Raw genomic sequence first — 22,075 nt, 5'->3', positions numbered from 1 at the left:
ACTGTCAACCCACAGTCAGCCAAGAGATGAGGTCAGCAGAGGAGGTGGAGGAAGATGCTAGTGATGACGAGGTCAGGTTGCGCCTTCCTGGACAGAGACGTAGTACTGGAAGCACGTCAACAACTGCATCCTCAAACACAACTCTGCCTCTCACCACAAGTCGTGGTGGCTCTTCAGGTCGCATGGGTGCTAAGCCTTGCATAGCCTGGCCATTTTTTCAGATCGATAAAGATGACCCAACTCGTGTTATCTGTAACATTTGTCAGCAAAAGCTAAGTAGAGGCCAAAAAATACATAGTTTGAGTACTTCATGCATGAACCGGCACATGGACATGAAGCATAAGTTGCAGTGGGAAGCTCAGTGTGCTACAATGCGGCCTAGCCGGCCGGGCCAACCACCGTCTCCCATATCTTGTGCATCCGCGGCCTCTTCATCCTCTGTGACTGGGGGGACAGCAGTCATACCTGTTTTGGGGCGCAGACCTGCCACCTCTTTACCCGCAACAGCCAGCGTGATTGGCAGGTCATCATTTTCTTTGGAGGTGGTAACACCAGCTGGTGTTGAGCGCTGTCCGACATCGATAGCACCACCTTTGGATCAAGGCAACCTAACATGTCCGCCTGCATCTTCCTCACAGACCGGCAGTTTGCCGGGGACACCCTTATCAACCCCATCTAAGCACAATAGCCAGCCCTCGGTCCCTCAGATGTGGACAAGTAAAAGACCATTTCCTCCTAGCCATGAGAAAGCTAAGAGGTTGAATTTTACCATCTGCAAGCTCTTGGCTACAGAAATGCTGCCTTTCCGCCTGGTGGACACAGAGGATTTTCGAGACCTTATGTCCGTCGCAGTGCTCCAGTACCAGATGCCCAGTCGGCACTACTTCTCAAAGAAAGGTGTGCCTGTGCTCCACCAGCATGTCGCACACAACATCACCGCTTCTTTGAGAAACTCTGTGTGTGACAGGGTGCATTTCGCCACAGACACTTGGACGAGTAGGCATGGACAGGGGTGTTACATGTCGCTGACTGGGCACTGGGTAACTATGGTGACAGCAGGACAAGGGGCTGCTGTCCAAGTCTTGCCGTCCCCACGAATTGTGCGTCAATCCTCTTTATGTCAAAGTTCCTCCACTGCTTCTGCCTCCTCAACCTCCTCTCGGTCTTCCACCTGCACCCAAAGCCTGTCTGGTCATGCCACAAGCTTTTTAACTGCGCAGAAGGGATCCTGCATACCTCCTTACTATGCTGGCAGTAGGGCTCAACGTCATCAGGCGATTTTTACTTTGAAATGTCTGGGAAATGTGAGTCACACAGCTGAGGAGTTGTGGTCAGCTCTGGAGAACCAATTTCATGAATGGTTGTCTCCACTGCACCTGAAACCAGGGAAGGCCGTGTGCGACAATGCTGCAAACCTGGGTGCGGCCCTTCGCCGGGGCAATGTCACACACGTGCCTTGTATGGCTCACGTGTTGAACCTGGTTGTCCAGCAATTTTTAGCCCACTATCCCAGACTAGATGGCCTTCTGCAGAGGGCACGGTCACTGTGTGCTCACTTCCGCCGTTCGCATCCTGCAGCTCAGCGACTTACATCTCTACAGAAGTCGTTGGGCCTGCCACTTTACCGGCTAAAATGTGATGTGCCTACCCGGTGGAATTCAACTCTGCACATGTTGCAGCGACTGTGGCAGCACCGACAAGCCCTGGTGCAATACGTTGTGACGTATAGCCTGGGCCAACGAGATCCGGAGGTGGGGCAAATCACGCTGGAGGAGTGGTCTCAGATCAGGGACCTATGCACCCTTCTGCACAGTTTTGAAATGGCGACGAAGATGTTTAGTGCTGACGATGCCATTATCAGCATGACTATTCCGGTGATTTACATGCTGGAGCACATGTTAAACAGAATTCGGAGTCAGGTGGTGGCACAAGAGGAGGTGGAGGAAGTAGAGGAGGAGGAGTTGTATGCGGAAGGGCTAACATCTGCAAGGTCCAGACGGTCGGCAGCACCAAGGCGGCAGGCATGTGAGGGTGGGGGAAATGGTTTTACCAGGGCGCATGGTAGCAGCCAAACTAGTGAGGAAGGTGCAGGAGCCCAGGAAGAAGTGGAGGACGAACTGATGGAAGACTCATCAGATGAGGGAGACCTTGATCACATTTCTGTTGTGCGAGGTTGGGGGGAGAGGACAGAGGAAGGAAGCATGATTGTTACCTCGCCACCAACACAACAGGGACTTGGTGCTCCTGGATGCGCAACACACATGAGTGCCTTCTTGCTGCACTACCTGCAACATGACCCTCGAATTGTGAGAATTAGAAATAATCCTGACTACTGGGTTGCCACACTGTTAGATCCCCGGTAGAAAAGTAAATTTGCATAAATTATTCCTGCCATAGAAAGGGATGCACGCATGCAGGAGTATCAGCAGAGACTGTTGCAGAATCTTACATGTGCTTTTCCACAAAACACCAGTGGTGCACGTAGTGAATCTCACAGTTCCAACTTGCCAACCGTGGGACCGTCAAGTGTTCAGCACTCAAACCGTAACAGAACCACAGTATCTGCTGGTAAAATCAATTTTGCGGAATCATTTCACCACTTTTTTAGCCCATCCTTTGCAAGGCCACAGGAGACAAGAAGTCTGACACATAGTCAACGCCTAGAGACGATGGTAAAGGAGTATCTCCAAGTAAACATTGAAGCCATGACTGTGTCACTGGACCCTTGCTCTTTTTGGGCGTCCAATCTGGATAAATGGCCGGAGCTAGCCACTTACGCCTTGGAGATCTTGTCATGCCCCGCAGCCAGCGTTCTGTCTGAACGTGTGTTCAGCGCTGCTGGTGGTGTGCTGACAGATAAGCGCACGCGGCTCTCCACTGATAATGTAGACAGACTCACGTTCATAAAGATGAACAAATCATGGATCAAAAACGACTTTTCTACCCCTGTGTCATCCTGGGGAGAGTAAAAGCTTGATTGGTTAAAATCACCCTACCAACCGTTTTAAGCTTTCAAATTACTAATCATGTTTATCTGTATCTTGACTGGAAAATAATTTGGGCTTTGTAGCAGTGTGCAGCACTGATCCTATTAGCCCATCTATACTAAGCTCCACCAGATTTAATATTAATAATAATTTTTAGCTGCATCTAGCCCGGAAAATAATTTTGGGGCTCCGAGATGCGCAAGACACATAAATGCCTTCTTGCTGCACTACCTGCAACATGACCCTCATATTGTCAGAATTCGAAATAATCATGACTACTGGGTTGCCACACTCTTAGATCCCGCAAACTTTTTGATCAACCTTTTCATTTTAATAAAGACCAAAAAAATGGTCATTTTTGAAATTATAAGCATTAGCAGGTTATTAGAAACTGAAATCAAACAGTTTTCAACTCAAAACTTTATTCTAGGTGATGTTACATTTTCACATAGGACCCCTTGTTCGAAAGGAGCTTCTGAACTCTCTCATCCATTGAATTTGTCAGGTTTTGGATGGTTTCTGCTTCAATTGTTTTGCATGAGGACAGAATACCCTCCCAGAGCTGTTGCTTAGATGTGAACTGCCTCCCGCCATCATAGACACTCCTTTTGATGATGCTCCAGAGGTTCTGAATGGGGTAGAGGTCAGGGGAGCATGGGGGTCACACCATAAGTTTGTCCCCTTTTATGCCCATATCAGCCAGAGATGCAGATGTTTTATGTGCAGCATGAGATGGTGCATTATCATGCAAAAAAATGATCTTGCTGTGAAATACATGGTTCTTCTTCTTGAACCATGGCAGGAAGTGCTGTTTGAGAAAATCCACATACATTATGGAGTTCATCTTTAGCGCCTTCAGGGATCCTAAAGGGGCCGACAATCTCTCTCCCCATGATTCCAGCCCAAAACATTACTCCACCTCCTCCTTGTTGGCGCTGTAGCCGTGTTTGCGTGGGGTGTCCATCAACCAGCCATCCTCCACTCCATCCATCTGGACCATCGAGCGCTGCACGGCACTCATCCGTGAACAAAACAGTTTTGAAATCAGTCTTCATGTAATGTTTGGCCCACTGGAGCCGTTTCTGCTTGTGTGAAGTGGATAGAGAAGGTCGACAGGATGGCATTTTCACAGCTGCAAACCTCTGAAGGACCCTGCATCTTGTTGTTCGGGGGATGTTGGAGGCACCAGCAGCTTCAAAAACTTGTCTGCTGCTATGACAAGGCTTTTTTGCCGCTGCTCTTTTAACCTGACGTAATTGCCTGTAGGAAAGAGTCCTCAATTTGCCCTTATCAGCACGCACACGTGTGTACTGTGAATCAGCTACATACTTCTTGATTGCCAAGACACTTCATCCTGATCATCGCACAATGTTGATTGTAGTCATGCCTTGACCTAAACACTCCACAATTTGCTGCTTCTCAGCAGCCGACACATCCTTTTTCTTTCCCATTTTGGCAGAAAATGTAGGCTGCTTAATAATGTGAGACAGCCTTCTTAAGTAGTCTTGCCTTTCATTGGACACACCTGCCAAACTAATTAGCACAGGTGTCTGCAATTGCTTACAGTGATATAAAGAGCCCTGACACACATCACCATCAATGAGTTTAACTGACAAACAAACAAATTCTTCCCTTATCACTCCTAAACACTTTTTGCATAATAATTTGGAACACAGTGTACATGTGCTTTTCCACAAAACACCAGTGGTTCACGTAGTGAATCTTACAGTTCTAACTTGCCAACCGTGGTCTGTATGGAGTTGTTCAATAAAGGGCCCAAAATTAAGATAACATAGATGGGAGAGGTCTCTATGAATAGGAATTCCTAAGTATTTGATACCCTGTGAGGGCCAGGCAAAGGGAAAGTTGGACTGGATGGAATCCTATATGGATTTGAGGAGGGAGACATCGAGGGCCTCAGACTTCGCTGCATTGATTTTAAAATTTGACCATGTAACAAAGTGATCTATTTCAGCCATAACAGCATGGATGGATATATGTGATTGAATGATATATACTAGTACATCATCAGCAAATAGAGAGCACTTGTACTCGGTGCCTCCCACCTCAATCCACCTAATATTGGGGTTATGGCGAATTGATGAGAGCAGGTGCTCCGTCACTAGGATGTATAAGAGAGGGGACAGAGGACATCCCTGCCTTGTCCCATTGGTGATTGTGAAAGGTGATGAAAATGTTCTGATGCACCCCCTGGGCCTTGGGACACCCGGAGCCGGACCCTTTTTGGTGGATGCTGGTGGTTGTAGTCTTCGTGGCGGTGACCCGGTTCCGTGGCTCAGGGTGGTCAAACCAGTGGCGGAACTATTTATGTGGTTTTGATGTTTAAATGTCCGACTACGCCACCCGTGGATTGCGGTCAGAGTGAACCGCCGCTGCAGGGCAGACCGCTGAGGCTGGTGTTGTGGGTGCAGCAGAGCGTAGTATAACTCCCCACGGGAGGAGTATAGCCTCAGGGCAGTGTATGCGGAGGATGGGGGTGATGGTGCAGGGCAGCAGCAGTAACGACACGGAGTCAGTGATGCAGTCCAGGGCCCTTACTCACAGTTCTTATTATCCAGACCACGTCTGCAGGTAACGGCTGTCCACGTCGTACTGTGCTCACCAGGTGAGGGGCTCAGACAACTCCCAGATAACTTTGGAGCGCTTCACAGGACCCCCTTTGTGTGTCCTTTGTCTGGCCTTTCTTACCAACCCTTCTGTCCGGCTGCCTCGGGCCTCCTCTTGGTAAACTTGGCGCCAGTTTCCCTGACCCTATGTGCTGCCCTCCTAGTGGGTGTAGCGAGGGGCTGCACCACATAAAATGTCACAGTCTCCGGTTTCTAGCTGAGGGTCGTTTCCTGCCTCCACTAGTTTCGGGGACCGGTCTCCCCCTTTGGCCTGACCCCTCCATGCAGGTGGATTCGGGCGTGCGATGGTGACTCGCCCGTCCGCACCCTGGGATCCCTTCGTTCCTCGTTCCTGGAGCCTTCTCCGCTCCTCTTCCTTCCTTCTCCCTCTTCCAGGCCTGGGCCTCTTTTACTAGGCCCGCCTCCGGAGCAGAGCTCATGCAGAGCCCCTGCTCCCTTCCACTTCTGCTCAGACTTCTCTGCACTGAACTAAGATGGTGCCCACCTTTTATACTCCCTTCTCAATGCACCCAGGAACTGCTTCCTCCCTGCTCCTGCACTACAGGGTTCCCCTTCCTCAGTGTTCCCTCCCCCCACTCCAGCCAGGGACAGGGACTGTCGTGCCCATCTCAGGGGCATATTGGTCGCCCTGCCCCACGGCAATGTGGTGTAATGCATGCAGGTGTCGGGTCCTGATCCACACTCCATCCTTACCTGAGAGTGAGATATCACACCTCTGGGTGAGGTGCAATACCTTTGTAGCAACCGAGCCCTCAGGGTGCTACAGTTCCATTTATCTTCAGCCTAGGTGACGTATTGTGATACAGGGCTGTGATTTTGGCTATAAAAGGGTCCCCTAGACCCCTACCCCAAGCTTTTTAAGAGAATCATATATGGCGTGCCAGGAGACTCTATTGAATGCTTTCTCAGCATCCAACGAGAGTATCTAATTACCAATTTTTAACTGCATCTAGCCCAGGAAATACTGTGTGCCTAGTAGCAGGGTCTGCTAGTCAGCGGATTATCCCGGCTGTTAAGCAAGCTACACCACCTGTAGTTTGGACACCTCATTTTTTCAAAGGAAATGCTTCGGGACCACGGGATACTCAGTGAAGAGCATCAGGAGGCACCCCAAGGCATAGGGGCTCGGACTGGCAGTAGGATGCCTTGCGGTGGACAGCCGAGCTCGATCCTTATAAAAGCTTTTTAACTGCAGCAGCTTTAGTGGACGCTACTGGAGCTGGAATTACGCGGCTGCTGGCATGAGACTTGCCCTCCAATAGATCCTTGTAAATGGATTTAAAGTGTATTTATTCAAATTAGAGAGACAATTTAAATTAAAAAGCTTAGAGCTGCCTCCACCACAGGGGGGCTCGCTCGACCCACCAGTGGACAGGCACCAGTATTGGGAGAGGGGGGCTGGCCGTCAGGGTTCACCGCGGCTCTGGCACAAACCCGGCGACACGGAGGTGGCACGGGCAGGAGCGGACTGAACGTGTCGGCTTCTCACTTTTTGGATTTTAGAAGGGCATGACATGCCTATATATGTGTCTGCCCCTCCTTTTACTCCTCCACCTCTTTTCTTTTCGCATGACTATATGTACTTGTCACTTTTCCATGTGTTAGTTGTGTCTTCTGAGCAGTTTGTCAGCTTTTGGACACCTTAGAACGTGTTTTCTATGTGTTTCTATGTGTTTTTGTTTGCCTGCCATTGGTTTTAACGGTGTTCGAAGGTGTTCGACGAACAGTTCGACGAACAGTTCGGCGAACACACGGGTGTTCGACGAACCGAACCGAACTCGAACACTACGGGGGTGGCTCAACACTAGTAAAAACCACAGCAAATCTCCATTCAGGTTGGGGGCCCACTGATCAGAAATTAATTGAATATCTTTGCAATATGCCATCACTTTGATGGAAATAACTTTAACCTAATAATTTAATTTTCATTTAAGTTGTTATAATGAGATTTCAGCTTGCATTTATATCACTAAAAAAATATTGGTGGACGTGTAGCCTTCTCTACATTTCTTCTTGGCTTGACATCTCTAAAGATGAGTATTAAAAAAATCAGTGGGAAACTGATAATTAAATAAGCTGGGAGCATATTCTTTGTGCAAGTAACATGGGCCCGTATCAGTAATTCTACTAGTAACACCTACTAGTAGCCCTTTGAGAAAGCAAATATGAAATGTGTGTTGGGGCTTTTCCCTGGGATCCTGCACTTGCACTTTATTATGGGTAAGCTCATCTAGCTGCTATCTATATGCACATGCACTTTGCTGCTATTCTGTTTGCTGCTAGGTTATGAATATATGGGGATTATATGATGGATACGATGGGAGTTAGGCTACTATGCTCTTTGAACTACTATTTTTCTCTTTCCCTTCTCCCTATAACTTGTCTGAAAACCTCGTTTGGTACATTAAAATTGATTTCTTACCCATGATTGTTTATTCCCAGGGTGACTTTGTATCTTCTTTATGTTCACCTCTTTTTATTGCATGTGATTAAGGTATAAAAAGTTTTTTTGATTAATAAAGTTATGTTAATTGATTACATTAATTTAAAGTCAGCACTCCAGTCTTACAGTTATTGAATTTTGCAAATATAAAGATGAGTAGCACAAGATGACCAACTTTGAAACCAAAAAACTATATTTACAATAGAAGATACTCTGTCAGGAGATATATATGCTCTATTTGTCTATATTTATGGCCACCAAGTAGTTGTGATGTGAATTGGGGTCTGCCAATTGTTTTACTAGCATGTTGTGATAGTGTTTTGAATTGGTTTATGAGAAATTCAAAATCTGAACAAAACTCATAGAAAGTTTAGGGTGTACTTCTCTCAGGGTATTATTACCTAATGAATATTAACCTTTTTTATTTTTTTCTAGTAATGTATTTAAGGGTTCGGCTGTATGTATGTACAGCTTGTCTGATGTTCGAAGAGTATTTTTGGGTCCATATGCTCACAGAGATGGTCCAAATTTTCAGTGGGTGCCTTATCAAGGAAGAGTTCCTTATCCCAGACCTGGAACTGTAAGTAGCTTCATATAATGTGTAAGAAAAATTGAACTGTGTATGTCAAATAATACAAGCATACAGTGCCTACAAGTAGTATTCAACTCCCTGCAGATTTAGCTGGTTTGATAAGATGCAAATAAGTTAGAGCCTTCAAACTGCAAACGAGAGTAGGTTTTATGAACAGAAGCATAAATCTTACAAACCAAAAAGTTAAGTTGCTCAGTTGAATTTTATTAAATTTTAAACATAAAAGTGTGGGTCAATTATTATACAACCCCTATGTTTAATATTTTGTGGAATAACCCTTGTTTGCAATTACAGCTAATAATCGTCTTTATAAAACCTGATCAGGCCGGCACAGGTCTGTGGAGTTATCTTGGCCAAATCCTCCATGCAGATCTTCTCCAAGTTATCTAGGTTCTTTGGGTGTCTCATGTGGACTTTATTCTTGAGCTCCTTCCACAAGTTTTCAATTGGGTTAAGGTCAGGAGACTGACTAGGCCACTCCAACACCTTGACTTTTTCCCTCTTGAACCAGGCCTTGGTTTTCTTGGCTGTGTGCTTTGGGTCGTTGTCTTGTTGGAAGATGAAATTACGACCCATCTTAAGATCCTTGATGGAGGAGCGGAGGTTCTTGGCCAAAATCTCCAGGTAGGCCGTGCTATCCATCTTCCCATGGATGCGGACCAGATGGCCAGGCCCCTTGGCTGAGAAACAGCCCCACAGCATGATGCTGCCACCACCATGCTTGACTGTAGGGATCGTATTCTTGGGGTCGTATGCAGTGCCATCCAGTCTCCAAATGTCACGTGTGTGGTTGGCACCAAAGATCTTGATCTTGGTCTCATCAGACCATAGAACCTTGAACCAGTCTGTCTCAGAGTCCTCCAAGTGATCATGAGCAAACTGTAGACGAGCCTTGACATGACGCTTTGATAGTAAAGGTACCTTACGGGCTCGTCTGGAACGGAGACCATTGCGGTGGAGTACGTTACTTATTTTATTGACTGAAACCAATGTCCCCACTGCCATGAGATCTTCCCGGAGCTCCTTCCTTGTTGTCCTTGGGTTAGCCTTGACTCTTCGGACAAGCCTGGCCTCGGCACGGGAGGACACTTTCAAAGGCTGTCCAGGCCGTGGAAGGCTAACAGTAGTTCCATAAGCCTTCCACTTATGGATGATGCTCCCAACAGTGGAGACAGGTAGGCCCAACTCCTTGGAAAGGGTTTTGTACCCCTTGCCAGCCTTGTGACCCTCCACGATCTTGTCTCTGATGGCCTTGGAATGCTCCTTTGTCTTTCCCATGTTGACCATGTCTGAGTGCTGTTCACAAGTTTGGGGAGGGTCTTAAATAGTCAGAAAAGGCTGGCAAAAGAGATCTTTAATCCACACATGTGAAGCTCATTATTCTTGGTGCCTGAACTACTTCCTAATACTTTAGGGGGACCAAACAGAATTCTTGTGGTTTGAGGGGTTGAATAATAAATGACACTCTGAATTAACTTTTAACGTTTTAAAAAAAAAACAAAAAAAAAAAAACAAAAACAAAATTTGCTGCAGTGCATTTCCCACTTCCAGGCTGATCTACAGTACAAATGTCACAATGCCAAGTTAATTCCGCATGTGTCAACCAGCTAAATCTGCAGGGGGTTGAATACTACTTGTAGGCACTGTATGTGTCTATAGATTAAATATATGCTATAAATATAAAGTATTTACTTCACTTGTAACATGCACATCTGAAATGGTTTTCATGGTTTATAAATCACTTTGCATTCTGTAAAATTCCTTTTTATATAAATTTTAAATCGCAATGGACGAGTTCTACTAGAAACCAATAATAAAAAAAGATCTGAGGAGTGAATACTTTTAAATACTTTTAGTAACATACAATTTATGTAGTTATGTGTTTTCTAAATAAAAATGTTATTGCTTCTGTCAGACATGCCAAATCAACGCAAATTTAAAAATGTAACTACTAACGAAAATTAAATAATTGAGTATTGTGATCGTAGATCAATGCATAGAATGTGTGAACTTCTAAATCTGTTGGAGGGTAATACTAGCTTGTTTGCGACCATATTGATTTCTATTCCATTTGCTATTTAAATATTAATAACACTTAGATCAAGGTTAAAACAAAGATGATTGATTTAGTTCTCTGTTTTATTTACTTGAGAAATGTATACTTCAAATTTAAGCTTGTTTGGAAAATAAATTTTATAGCCTAGGTTTTATCATAAACAAGACGAATTTATTATATTCACACTAAACAAATTAGAGCAAGGAACAAACAGATAGTATATCCATATCAAAAGGTAGAAAAATAACGTGCATATGTCTAATAGTAACATTTAGGCTATGTGCCCACGATGCAGAATTGAAGCAGAAAATTTCCGCAGCGTTTCTGCTTGTTCTTGGCAGTAAAAACGCTTGCAGATTTTACATGCGTTTTTGACGCATTTTTGCATGCGGATTTGACTTGCGTTTTTCAAATGCATTGGGACCTCAAATCCACATGCAGAAACGCACAAATAATGGACATGCTGCGGATTTTTCTGCAAGGAAAATCCGCTGCAGAAAATTCTGCAGCAATGGCACAGAACATTCAGATTTTCATTGGGGATCACGGGGCATGGTTTACCAAGCGTTTTGCAAGCGTTTACGCGGCGGAAATTCCACAGCAAAAACGCTTGAAAAAAATGCATAGTGGGCACACAGCCTTAATAATGATTGTTGCACATATATCTCCTGGATATATAAGTAGACCTGCTATTTGCAGTTGTTGCCATTTTCATTAGATCTCTGTATTATTGACCTTTTTTAGGATTTTTTTGTTGGTTTATACTCACACTAAGTATATATATATCTTATTATATTCTATATCCCTTTGTAACATGAGTTTAATGGGAAAGCGACCTATAATATATTTAACTGGAAAGCAAATACTCTTCACTAAGACACATTAAGCTCTGCCCCTCTGTCAATTGGTTTGAGTACAGTAAAAGCTAATCTTGGTGTTATTTTGATTTTTTTTTATCATAGTAACTTCTGTAACTTTTTCTGCAACATTCTCTATGAATATCTGGAATGTTTGTTGTTTTGTGTATACTCACAAGGATGACTCCACATCTATTGTGTTATATCTTTAAAATGCATAGTGTCATAAAGGAGAATACATTGGTTGGTGATAGTTTGAGGCTTATTTAAACTAATTGTTATGTTTTATTTTATGTTAATTTCTTAGTAGCCATACAAGTGAAAATGCTGAAATAATTAACTTTGTAACTTACTCATAGAATGTTTCATAGTTCACTTGGGTCTTCCACTACATCTTTGTTATTGTGTTTGTGTAATGACATTACATTTTGTCTGCTGGTCAGTCATACCATGCTTTAATGATTTTACTGCAGTCAGCATGCCACTGCAGCTGTCCACTATTTTTTATTCTACTCAAATGCAAAAAATTCTTTAAAAAAAATACTATTTTTTCCTGACCATAAACCATAAAAATAAGTCATATGGTTGCATGACAAGTCTTGGGTTAGCTCAGGAAATGCCGCTTTCAACAACTGACAGCAGCATTTAGATAGCTAGCTGAAGGCCCCATTGGAGGCCACGATGGTGTTCCTATGAAATCCAGCCTGCAGCGGTGCTCCATAGGAGAATGGCAATTTAGCTATATACTGAAATATAATATTGTACCATAGTATTGCAGTACACCATTGTTCACAAGTTCATATGCCCCAAAGGGACTAAAAATTATATATATTTATACACTGCTCAAAAAAATAAAGGGAACACTCAAATAACACATCCTAGATCTGAATGAATTAAATACTTTGTTCTGTACAAAGTTGAATGTGCTGACAACAAAATCACACAAAAATCATCAATGGAAATCAAATTTATTAACCATTGGAGGCCTGGATTTGGAGTCACCCCCAAAATTAAAGTGGAAAAACACACTACAGGCTGATCCAACTGTGATATAATGTCCTTAAAACAAGTTAAAATGAGGCTCAGTATTGTGTGTGGCCTCCACGTGCCTCTATGACCTCCCTACAACACCTGGGCATGCTCCTGATGAGGTTGCGGATGGTCTCCTGTGGGATTTCCTCCCAGACCTGGACTAAAGCATCCGCCAACTCTTGGACAGTCTATGGTGCAACGTGACGTTGGTGGATGGAGCGAGACATGATGTCCCAGATGTGCTCAATCAGATTCAGGTCTTGGGATACGGGCGGGCCAGTCCATAGCTTCAATGCCTTCATCTTGCAGGAACTGCTGACACACTCCAGCCACATGAGGTCTGGCATTGTCCTGCATTAGGAGGAACCCAGGGCCAACCGCACCAGCATATGGTCTCACAAGGGGCCTGAGGATCTCATCTCGGTACCTAATGCCAGTCAGGCTACCTCTGGCAAGCACATGGAGGGCTGTGCGGCCCTCCAAAGAAATGCCACCCCACACCATTACTGACCCACTGCCAAACCGGTCATGCTGAAGGATGTTGCAGGCAGCAGATTGCTCTCCACGACGTCTACAGACTCTGGCACGTCTGTCACATGTGCTCAGTGTGAACCTGATTTCATCTGTGAAGAGCACTGGGCACCAGTGGCGACTTTGCCAATCCTGGTGCTCTGTGGCAAATGCCAAGCATCCTGCACGGTGTTGGGCTGTGAGCACTACCCCCATCTGTGGACGTCGGGGCCTCATACCTCCCTCATGTAGTCTGTTTCTAACCGTTTGTGCAGACACATGCACATTTGAGGCCTGCTGGAGGTCATTTTGTAGGGCTCTGGCAGTGCTCCTCCTGCTCCTCCTTGCGCAAAGGCGGAGGTAGCGGTCCTGCTGCTGGGTTGTTGCTCTCCTATGGCCCCGTCCACTTCTCCTGGTGTACTGGCCTGTCTCCTGCTAGCTCCTCCAGCCTCTGGACACTACGCTGACAGACACAGCAAACCTTCTTTCCACACCTCGCATTGATGTGCCATCCTGGATGAGCTGCACTACCTGAGCAACTTCTGTGGGTTGTAGAGTCTGTCTCATGCTACCACGAGTGTGAAAGCACAAACAACATTCAAAAGTGACCAAAATATCAGCCAAAAAGCATTGGAACTGAGATGTGGTCTGTGGTCCCTACCTGCGGAACCACTCCTTTATTGAGTGTGTCTTGATAATTGCCAATAATTTCCATCTATTGCCTATTCCATTTGCACAACAGCATGTGAAATTGATTGTCAATCAGGGTTGCTTCCTAAGTGGACAGTTTGATTTCACAGAAGTTTGATTTACTTGGAGTTATATTCTGTTGTTTAAGTGTTCCCTTTATTTTTTTGAGCAGTGTATTATATATACACACATACACATATATATATATATGTGTGTGTGTATATAAAATAGTACTGTGCTGGCTTGTATTAATGTATACAGTGGGGAAATAAGTATATATTGTAGGTTGGTAAACTTGGCAGCATATCCAATACTTATCCTCCCCACTGTATACAGTACTGACTTATAAATAAAAGCTGATGAATCAAATCTAAAATTAAATCCACTGCAGTTTTTCAGTTGTCACACTCATCTCAAAAAATGCAATGGAAAGTGAACAGAACATCATAGCTTCTCCAAAATTATATCAATAGAACCATTACTTTGATGCACAAAAAAAGGAGGCCCTCACACAGTTCCATTGATGAAAAAATAAAATAAATCCAGGTCTCAGAAATGGAGTCACGAGACAATTTTTTTTTTCTTTTTTTACAAAATTCTCAATTCCTTTTGACCACTAAAATATAAAATAAAGCAATATGCATTTGGTATTACAGACATAAAGAATCATGTGACTAGGTCATTTTTACTGCACTATGGCCCCGGTTCATTAAGACAGGCCAGGCGTTTTATACTCCAGTCTTAATGATGGGCGAGCAGAATAGGCACCAAATGCATTAAGAGGCACTCTTCCAAAATGCCATGTGCCATATAAAAAATGCAAGAAATATCACCTTTTTTGATTAATTTGATGGGTGGGCATAGGCATGTCCTGAATCACCCTGGCTCCTTCCCAATCACAGCCAATTTGGTGGAGCCGCTTGATACTAATGGTAAAACGCCAAAAATCACAAAATGTTAGCTCAACTCCACTGTGTAAAAATTTTGTGACTATACAAAGTATTTTACATAAGTTTTCTGCCATAAACACTTTCATACATTGGCCCCTATGAATACTGTAAAATCATAATAAAAAAAACAAAGGAGGAACTGAGTATTTTTTGGACTTTTTTTTCTCTGTTTTTCAATACATTTTGTAGTAAAGTGAATGCTGTCATTCAAAACTACACCTTATCTTGCAAAAATACAAGCTCTCGTAAGGCTATGTTGATGCAAAAATTACAAAGATTTGGCTCTTGGAAGGAGAGTAGGGAAAAAAGTAAAGGGCAAAAATGGGAACTAACCTGGCAAGAGGTTAATAGTTCACAAAACTTTCAATTATGGGTGTTATGGTGACTATACACAGATTTGTCTCTTTTCTGTGATTTGCTATTGAACTTTTCATCAGATACAAGTATATGACGATTATTTCTAAAGGCTAATTTTTCATTGATTGCTTGCTTGAATATAACTTTATTTTTTTTTTCTTAATTTATTCTCTTTTTAGTGCCCAAGCAAGACATTTGGAGGTTTTGACTCAACTAAAGATCTCCCTGATGAAGTTATTATGTTTGCCAGGAGTCACCCAGCCATGTACAACTCTGTTTTTCCAATCAACAACCGTCCAATCATAATTAAAACAGAAGTGGATTACCAGTTTTCTCAGATCGTGGTTGATCGTGTAGAAGCAGAAGATGGACAATATGATGTAATGTTTATTGGAACAGGTATGATTTCCAGAGTGCTTTTAAAAGAAATAAAAATATATGCATATAATTTTTTTTTTATAGAGGATTCCCATAATAAGGTCTCTGTGCCTCAGACCGAACGGGAAAGTTTTAGTGCTGAAAATGATGGTTAAAAGGAATAGCTTAAATATTAACACTGGGGTGAGATCACAGTAAAGGGAAGTGTGTTGGAAAGGATCGGTTTCATTCTGAGTGTGATATTATTGCTAAATGCCGCCATCAAAGTATGCAATTGGGTACTCGGGTCAGTTTTCAGATTCCTGTGTTGTAAATCTCCTGACTCAGTTCAAATTGATGCCTGACATAAATCAGAGGAAAACTGAACACTGGGTTGAAGCTTTAGTTAAACATTTTACATCTGTGGGAAAGTCTTACAGTTAGTTCAGGAAGAGGGCATATGTGGATTGAGAATTAAAGTGTGAAATAATTTTTGCTATGGGTGTTATGGTGTCGAGCTTTTACAATTAGTTCCCTTTCTGCTAATCTGATTCTGTGAGAGCTATAAAACTTTTTCTGTCATTCAAATAAAGTCTGACCCCACTATAGTTTCTGGCAGAAATAGCTCCACGGGAAGTGAGTAAACAGTTTAATGTAATATTGGGCATTCATACAAGCATATATCATGATATGCTACAGATGAATTTAAGTTATTTTGTTGACTATACACTGTATCCTAAAATGTGTATACAAACCAACACCTTGGCTGGCGAGCACACACTAATTGGCCAATTTGTGTGCTAAGTACCTCAGTATTATAAGTATTGCCTATTTATATTAATGGCATTTAAAATAAAATTAATATTTTTAGTGTTTGCATATATCTTTGCGCATACAGAGAGACACTGTTTACTTTTGTTAGCATATTATGCAGTCCTAGCAGCTTGCACCTGCTCATGTTTGCTTCGTTCTGCTAGGAGGAGCTAGTTGGTCCTTGTTCTTCCCTTCTAGATAGATACATACATTATTTATTTATTTATTTATTTATTTATATATATATATATATATATATATATATATATATATATATATATAATGTTTGTGTGTGTATATATATATATATATATATATACATGTATATTATTTATTATTATAGCACCATTTATTCCATGGTGCCATTTATTCCATGGTACTTTACATGTGGAAAAGGGGTATACATAATAAAAATCAAGTACAAAAATCTTGAAGAATACAAGACACTGATTGCTAGAATTGCTACAGGAGAAGGAACCATGTACCACAAGGGCTCACAGTGTCTATATGTATGTGTGTGTGTGTATATATATATATGTGTATATATATATATATATATATATATATATATATATATATATATATATATATATATATATATATATCATAAGCTTATCTATGTATATGTGTGTGCATATTTATGCATACTGTGCCATTTTGTTACCATTTTGGCAATATGTATATATACCATATTTTTTGGACTATAGGACGCACCGGACCATAAGACGCACCCAGGTTTTAGAAATTGAAAATGGGGGAAAAAAACATTTGAAGTAAAAAATGTGGTAAAATATTTAATAACATACAGTAGTCATACAGCCAGCACCTAATACATTTGCCCGATCCACAGGCAGTGTGTGTCAGGTGCTGGCTGTATGACTTCAGCCATGTACAGTATAAGACAAGATAAGATATACTTTATTTATCCCGGAGGAAATTGCGGTATCACAGCAGCAGAACACAGATCTCGAACATGACACATATGATAACAAAACATTTGGAATGCTTTAGACATTGCTTTTCAGACATTTGTTAAACACCCCCATAGCTGTTGGAACAAACGATCTCCTGTATTTTTCCTTTTTACACCTTAGTTGTATTAGGCGATTGCTGAATGTGCTCTTCTGTTTCGCAAACAGTTCATAAAGCGGGTGTGTGTTGTTGCCCATTATAGCTCTGCACTTCTTCTTAATCCTATCCTCTACCACCTCTTCAAAAGTCCCAAGCTGTAGGCCCACCGTCGCGCTAGCCTTCTTTATAAGTTTGTTGAGCTTGTTGGCGTCAGCAACACGCACACTGTTACCCCAGCAAATTATTGCCGCAAAGGTGGCACTAGCCACAATGGATTGGTAGAACACCTCAAGCATTTTGCCACACACATTAAAAGACCTTAACTTCCTTAGGAAGTACAATCTACTCATCCCCTTCTTGTAGACCTTCTCCATGTGGCACTTCCAGTCTAGCTTGCTATCCAGGTAAACCCCCAAATATTTGAAACTGTCCACCATCTCCACATCCTGACCGTCAATGGTAACAGGTAGGCATACCTTCTTGCACCTTCCATAGCTCATCACCAAGTCCCTGGTTTTCTTAACATTTAGTTCTAGATGGTTAGCCTGGCACCATACTACAAAGTCCGCAACCACCCTTCTATATTCCTCTTCGTCCTGGTCCTTCCCAATACCGCCAACTATCACAGAGTCATCCGAGTACTTCTGGAGGTGACAACGGTCTGATTTATACTGAAAGTCAGCTGTGTACAATGTAAAGAGGAATGGCGACAGCACTGTTCCCTGCGGGGCTCCGACACTGCTCAGTACACTATCTGATGTAGCCGTCCCCCACCTAACAAACTGTGGCCTATCCGACAGGTAGTCAATTATCCAATTCACAAGTCCCTCATCCACCGCCATTTTAATCAACTTTCCTCGCAGTAAGAGTGGCTGTAATGTGTTGAACGCACTAGAGAAATCAAAGAACAAAGCACGCACTGTGGTTCCATCATTGTCCAAAAAGGAATGTACTGTTTGTAGCAGAGACGCTACAGCATCGTCCACACCCAGTCCCTGCCGGTACGCAAACTGAAGAGCATCAGTATGCGTATGTCCTCTTTAAGAGTCCATAGGGTACCATTTATGTCAAGTGGTTGCCCTGAGAACTGTAACTCCCAGCATGTCCTGCAGACAACACAGAACAGTACAGCGCGCAGAACCCCTCGGCCCTGCCTCTTAGTAACGTCACTGCAGCACGTTATCTGGACCACAGACCGCCCCCTTTCTCCTGTCTAACACAGCCATAGTGCATTAATGGCGTTGCCGCTGATCCCTGCTGTGCGATCCCTTGTCCTGTCGCGCGACCTCGCTACGTGGAGCGCGACCACGCTCCATCTCCGCCGCTTCTGCTTCACACCACACCACAGTGAGCACTAGAACAACTGTATTTGTGCCACATTCGGACCATAAGACGCACCTCCTCCCCCCCCCCCCAAATTTGGGGGAAAAAAAGTGCATCCTATGGTCCGCTAAATACGGTCTATATATGCATATCTATGTGTATATGTATGTATGTATGTGTATATATATATATATATATATATATATATATATATACAGTACAGACCAAAAGTTTGGACACACCTTCTCATTTAAAGATTTTTCTGTATTTTCATGACTTTGAAAATTGTACATTCACTCTGAAGGCATCAAAACTATGAATTAACACATGTGGAATTATATACTTAACAAAAAAGTGTGAAACAACTGAAAACATGTCTTATATTCTAGGTTCTTCAAAGTAGCCACCTTTTGCTTTGATGACTGCTTTGCACAATGTTGGCATTCTCTTGATGAGCTACAAGAGGTAGTCACCGGAAATGGTTTTCACTTCACAGGTGTGCCCTGTCAGGTTTAATAAGTGGGATTTCTTGCCTTATAAATGCGGTTGGTACCATCAGTTGTGTTGTGCAGAAGTCAGGTGGATACACAGCTGATAGTCCTACTGAATAGACTGTTAGAATTTGTATTATGGCAAGAAAAAAGCAGCTAAGTAAAGAAAAACGAGTGGCCATCATTACTTTAAGAAATGACGGTCAGTCAGTCCGAAAAATTGGGCAAACTTTGAAAGTGTCCCCAAATGCAGTTGCAAAAACCATCAAGCGCTACAAAGAAACTGGCTCACATGAGGACCGCCCCAGGAAAGGAAGACCAAGAGTCACCTCTGCTTCTGAGGATAAGTTTCTCCGAGTCACCAGCCTCAGAAATCGCAGGTTAACAGCAGCTCAGATTAGAGACCAGGTCAATGCCACACAGAGTTCTAGCAGCAGACACATCTCTACAACAACTGTTAAGAGGAGACTTTGTGCAGCAGGCCTTCATGGTAAAATAGCTGCTAGGAAACCACTGTTAAGGACAGACAACAAGCAGAAGAGACTTGTTTGGGCTAAATAACACAAAGAATGGACATTAGACCAGTGGAAATCTGTGCTTTGGTCTGATGAGTCCAAATTTGAGATCTTTGGTTCCAACCACCGTGTCTTTGTGCGACGCAGAAAAGGTGAATGGATGGACTCTACATGCCTGGTTCCCACCGTGAAGCATGGAGGAGGAGGTGTGATGGTGTGGGGGTGCTTTGCTGGTGACACTGTGGGGGATTTATTTAAAATTGAAGGCATACTGAACCAGCATGGCTACCACAGCATCTTGCAGCGGCATGCTATTCCATCCGGTTTGTGTTTAGTTGGACCATCATTTATTTTTCAACAGGACAATGACCCCAAACACACCTCCAGGCTGTGTAAGGGCTATTTGACCAAGAGGGAGAGTGATGGGGTGCTATGCCAGATGACCTGGCCTCCATAGATGGTTTGGGGTGAGCTGGACCGCAGAGTGAAGGCAAAAGGGCCAACAAGTGCTAAGCATCTCTGGGAACTCCTTCAAGATTGTTGGAAGACCATTTCCGGTGACTACCTCTTGAAGCTCATCAAGAGAATGCCAAGAGTGTGCAAAGCAGTCATCAAAGCAAAAGGTGGCTACTTTGAAGAACCTAGAATATAAGACATATTTTCAGTTGTTTCACACTTTTTTGTTAAGTATATAATTCCACATGTGTTAATTCATAGTTTTGATGCCTTCAGTGTGAATGTGTAATTTTCATAGTCATGAAATTACAGAAAAATCTTTAAATGAGAAGGTGTGTCCAAACTTTTGGTCTGTACTGTATATCTCATAAGTTTATCTATGTATGTGTGTGCATGTGTATACATATATAGGTATGTATGTGCGTATATATAATGTATATCCATGTATGTGTATATCTATATGTGTATATATGCAGTATAAAAATATAATCTCCAGTAAATTGTAAGAGGTCGGGGTCCTCTCGCTTCTCTATACTACTAGTATTCATCTATTGTACTTATATAGTATATATGAATATGATTTGTATGCATATAAAGAACCTTCAAGTACATAGCATCTTTGAGTTAATGGTGCTTTAGAGAAAAATAGTGTACGTATGTATATATATAAATATATACACACACACACACACATTATGTATATACATATCAAAATGCAAGTTTTGCACTGACTTTCCTCTAATATTAATATGCCCTATGATATTGGTATGTCATTATTGTTAACGAGTCTGTATTTGCAGTGATGGAAATAGTGTGAGCTAGTGTCTATGATATTTCCATTAACCAATATTATCGTAGCTGCAGGACAGAAAATAGGTATCTGTGCAATTATTTTGACTTTTATTCTTAGTCTTCACAATGAATGCCCTTTTCCCTAAAGCAAACCAAGAAAGTGTTACTTTGTACAGGCTTGTCAACCATATTCTAATACATACATCTTGTGCTTGCGAATCTGTATTTGTACATTTTACACTTTATTGTATTGTCCAAACTTATTAAATGACAGTTCTAGGACTGCAAGCCAAGGCAGGTTTGAAGCCTGTATGTTGCCTCCAGGCTGTTCACATGTTTGTGACATATGTAGAATAGTAACTCTCTTAAGTGGACACTTGGTTAAGTTTGACAGTTGTTAATTAGCACATTACTGTTAAAACTAACAGGATGACCAAATGATCCTATAGAACAAACTGTGTGGCTGACCTGAACCAAGGGTAATGCTTAGTGCACCATTTGTCATGACAGATAAGATTATTTGTTGAGATTTGCTATAGCATAACTTAGAGCACTGCCACCCATATGGTTTGACACCACCATACTTAATTATTAAATTAAAAGTTTAATTATTCATTATCAATTGTCTTCTCCTTCCCTGTCTTTAGATACTTTGCTTGGGTTAAAAGACAGCTGCTCTTCTTCTCTTCTAAATGGGAAGTATATAATCCAGACTGAACGGACCATGGATGCCTGAGTACTTCTTCACTTCCTTAAATAATCCCCATCAATGTCAGAGTCTTAAGTCCCAACATTAAAACATGATAATAGCAGTCAAAACAACTAAACTGGAGGTCTCAGGCATTTTTTCACACTGAAAACCAACCTAAAGATTAAAAAAAGGCTAGCAGGAATAAAACTCAATAATACAATGCAGACCATAGAATATAAAAATGATAACATTTGCATTGTTCTGTTCACCCCATAGCTTGTGTGACTTACCAAGTGCAATCAATGTCTCGGTGGATCAATTCTCTAAATATATGACCTGAGGTAATATTTCAAATAGTGGAAGCGCTTCTGTCATTAAAGTGAATTAATAGCCCTCTTATCCTTTAGCCAAGCTGTAAACTGGAGCCTATTGATCTTAAAAGAA

General features: G+C 42.4%; 1 protein-coding gene across 2 annotated transcripts in view; it reads left to right on the top strand.

The window, feature by feature from the left end:
- Window positions 1–22,075, top strand: part of SEMA3A (semaphorin 3A) — a 274,816-nt gene that overhangs the window by 205,159 nt on the left and 47,582 nt on the right. For both annotated transcript variants that reach the window (XM_073652330.1, XM_073652329.1), the window contains exons 10-11: window positions 8,514–8,658; window positions 15,302–15,521. In XM_073652330.1, coding sequence (XP_073508431.1) covers window positions 8,514–8,658; window positions 15,302–15,521 — 365 coding nt within the window. The remainder of the gene's footprint in view (window positions 1–8,513; window positions 8,659–15,301; window positions 15,522–22,075) is intronic.

Source organism: Phyllobates terribilis, unplaced genomic scaffold, assembly GCF_046119375.1.
Source record: "Phyllobates terribilis strain yellow unplaced genomic scaffold, ASM4611937v1 Scaffold_11__3_contigs__length_659146591, whole genome shotgun sequence".
NCBI classification, from domain to species: domain Eukaryota; kingdom Metazoa; phylum Chordata; class Amphibia; order Anura; family Dendrobatidae; genus Phyllobates; species Phyllobates terribilis.
This window is presented reverse-complemented; position numbering and strand designations above follow the sequence as displayed.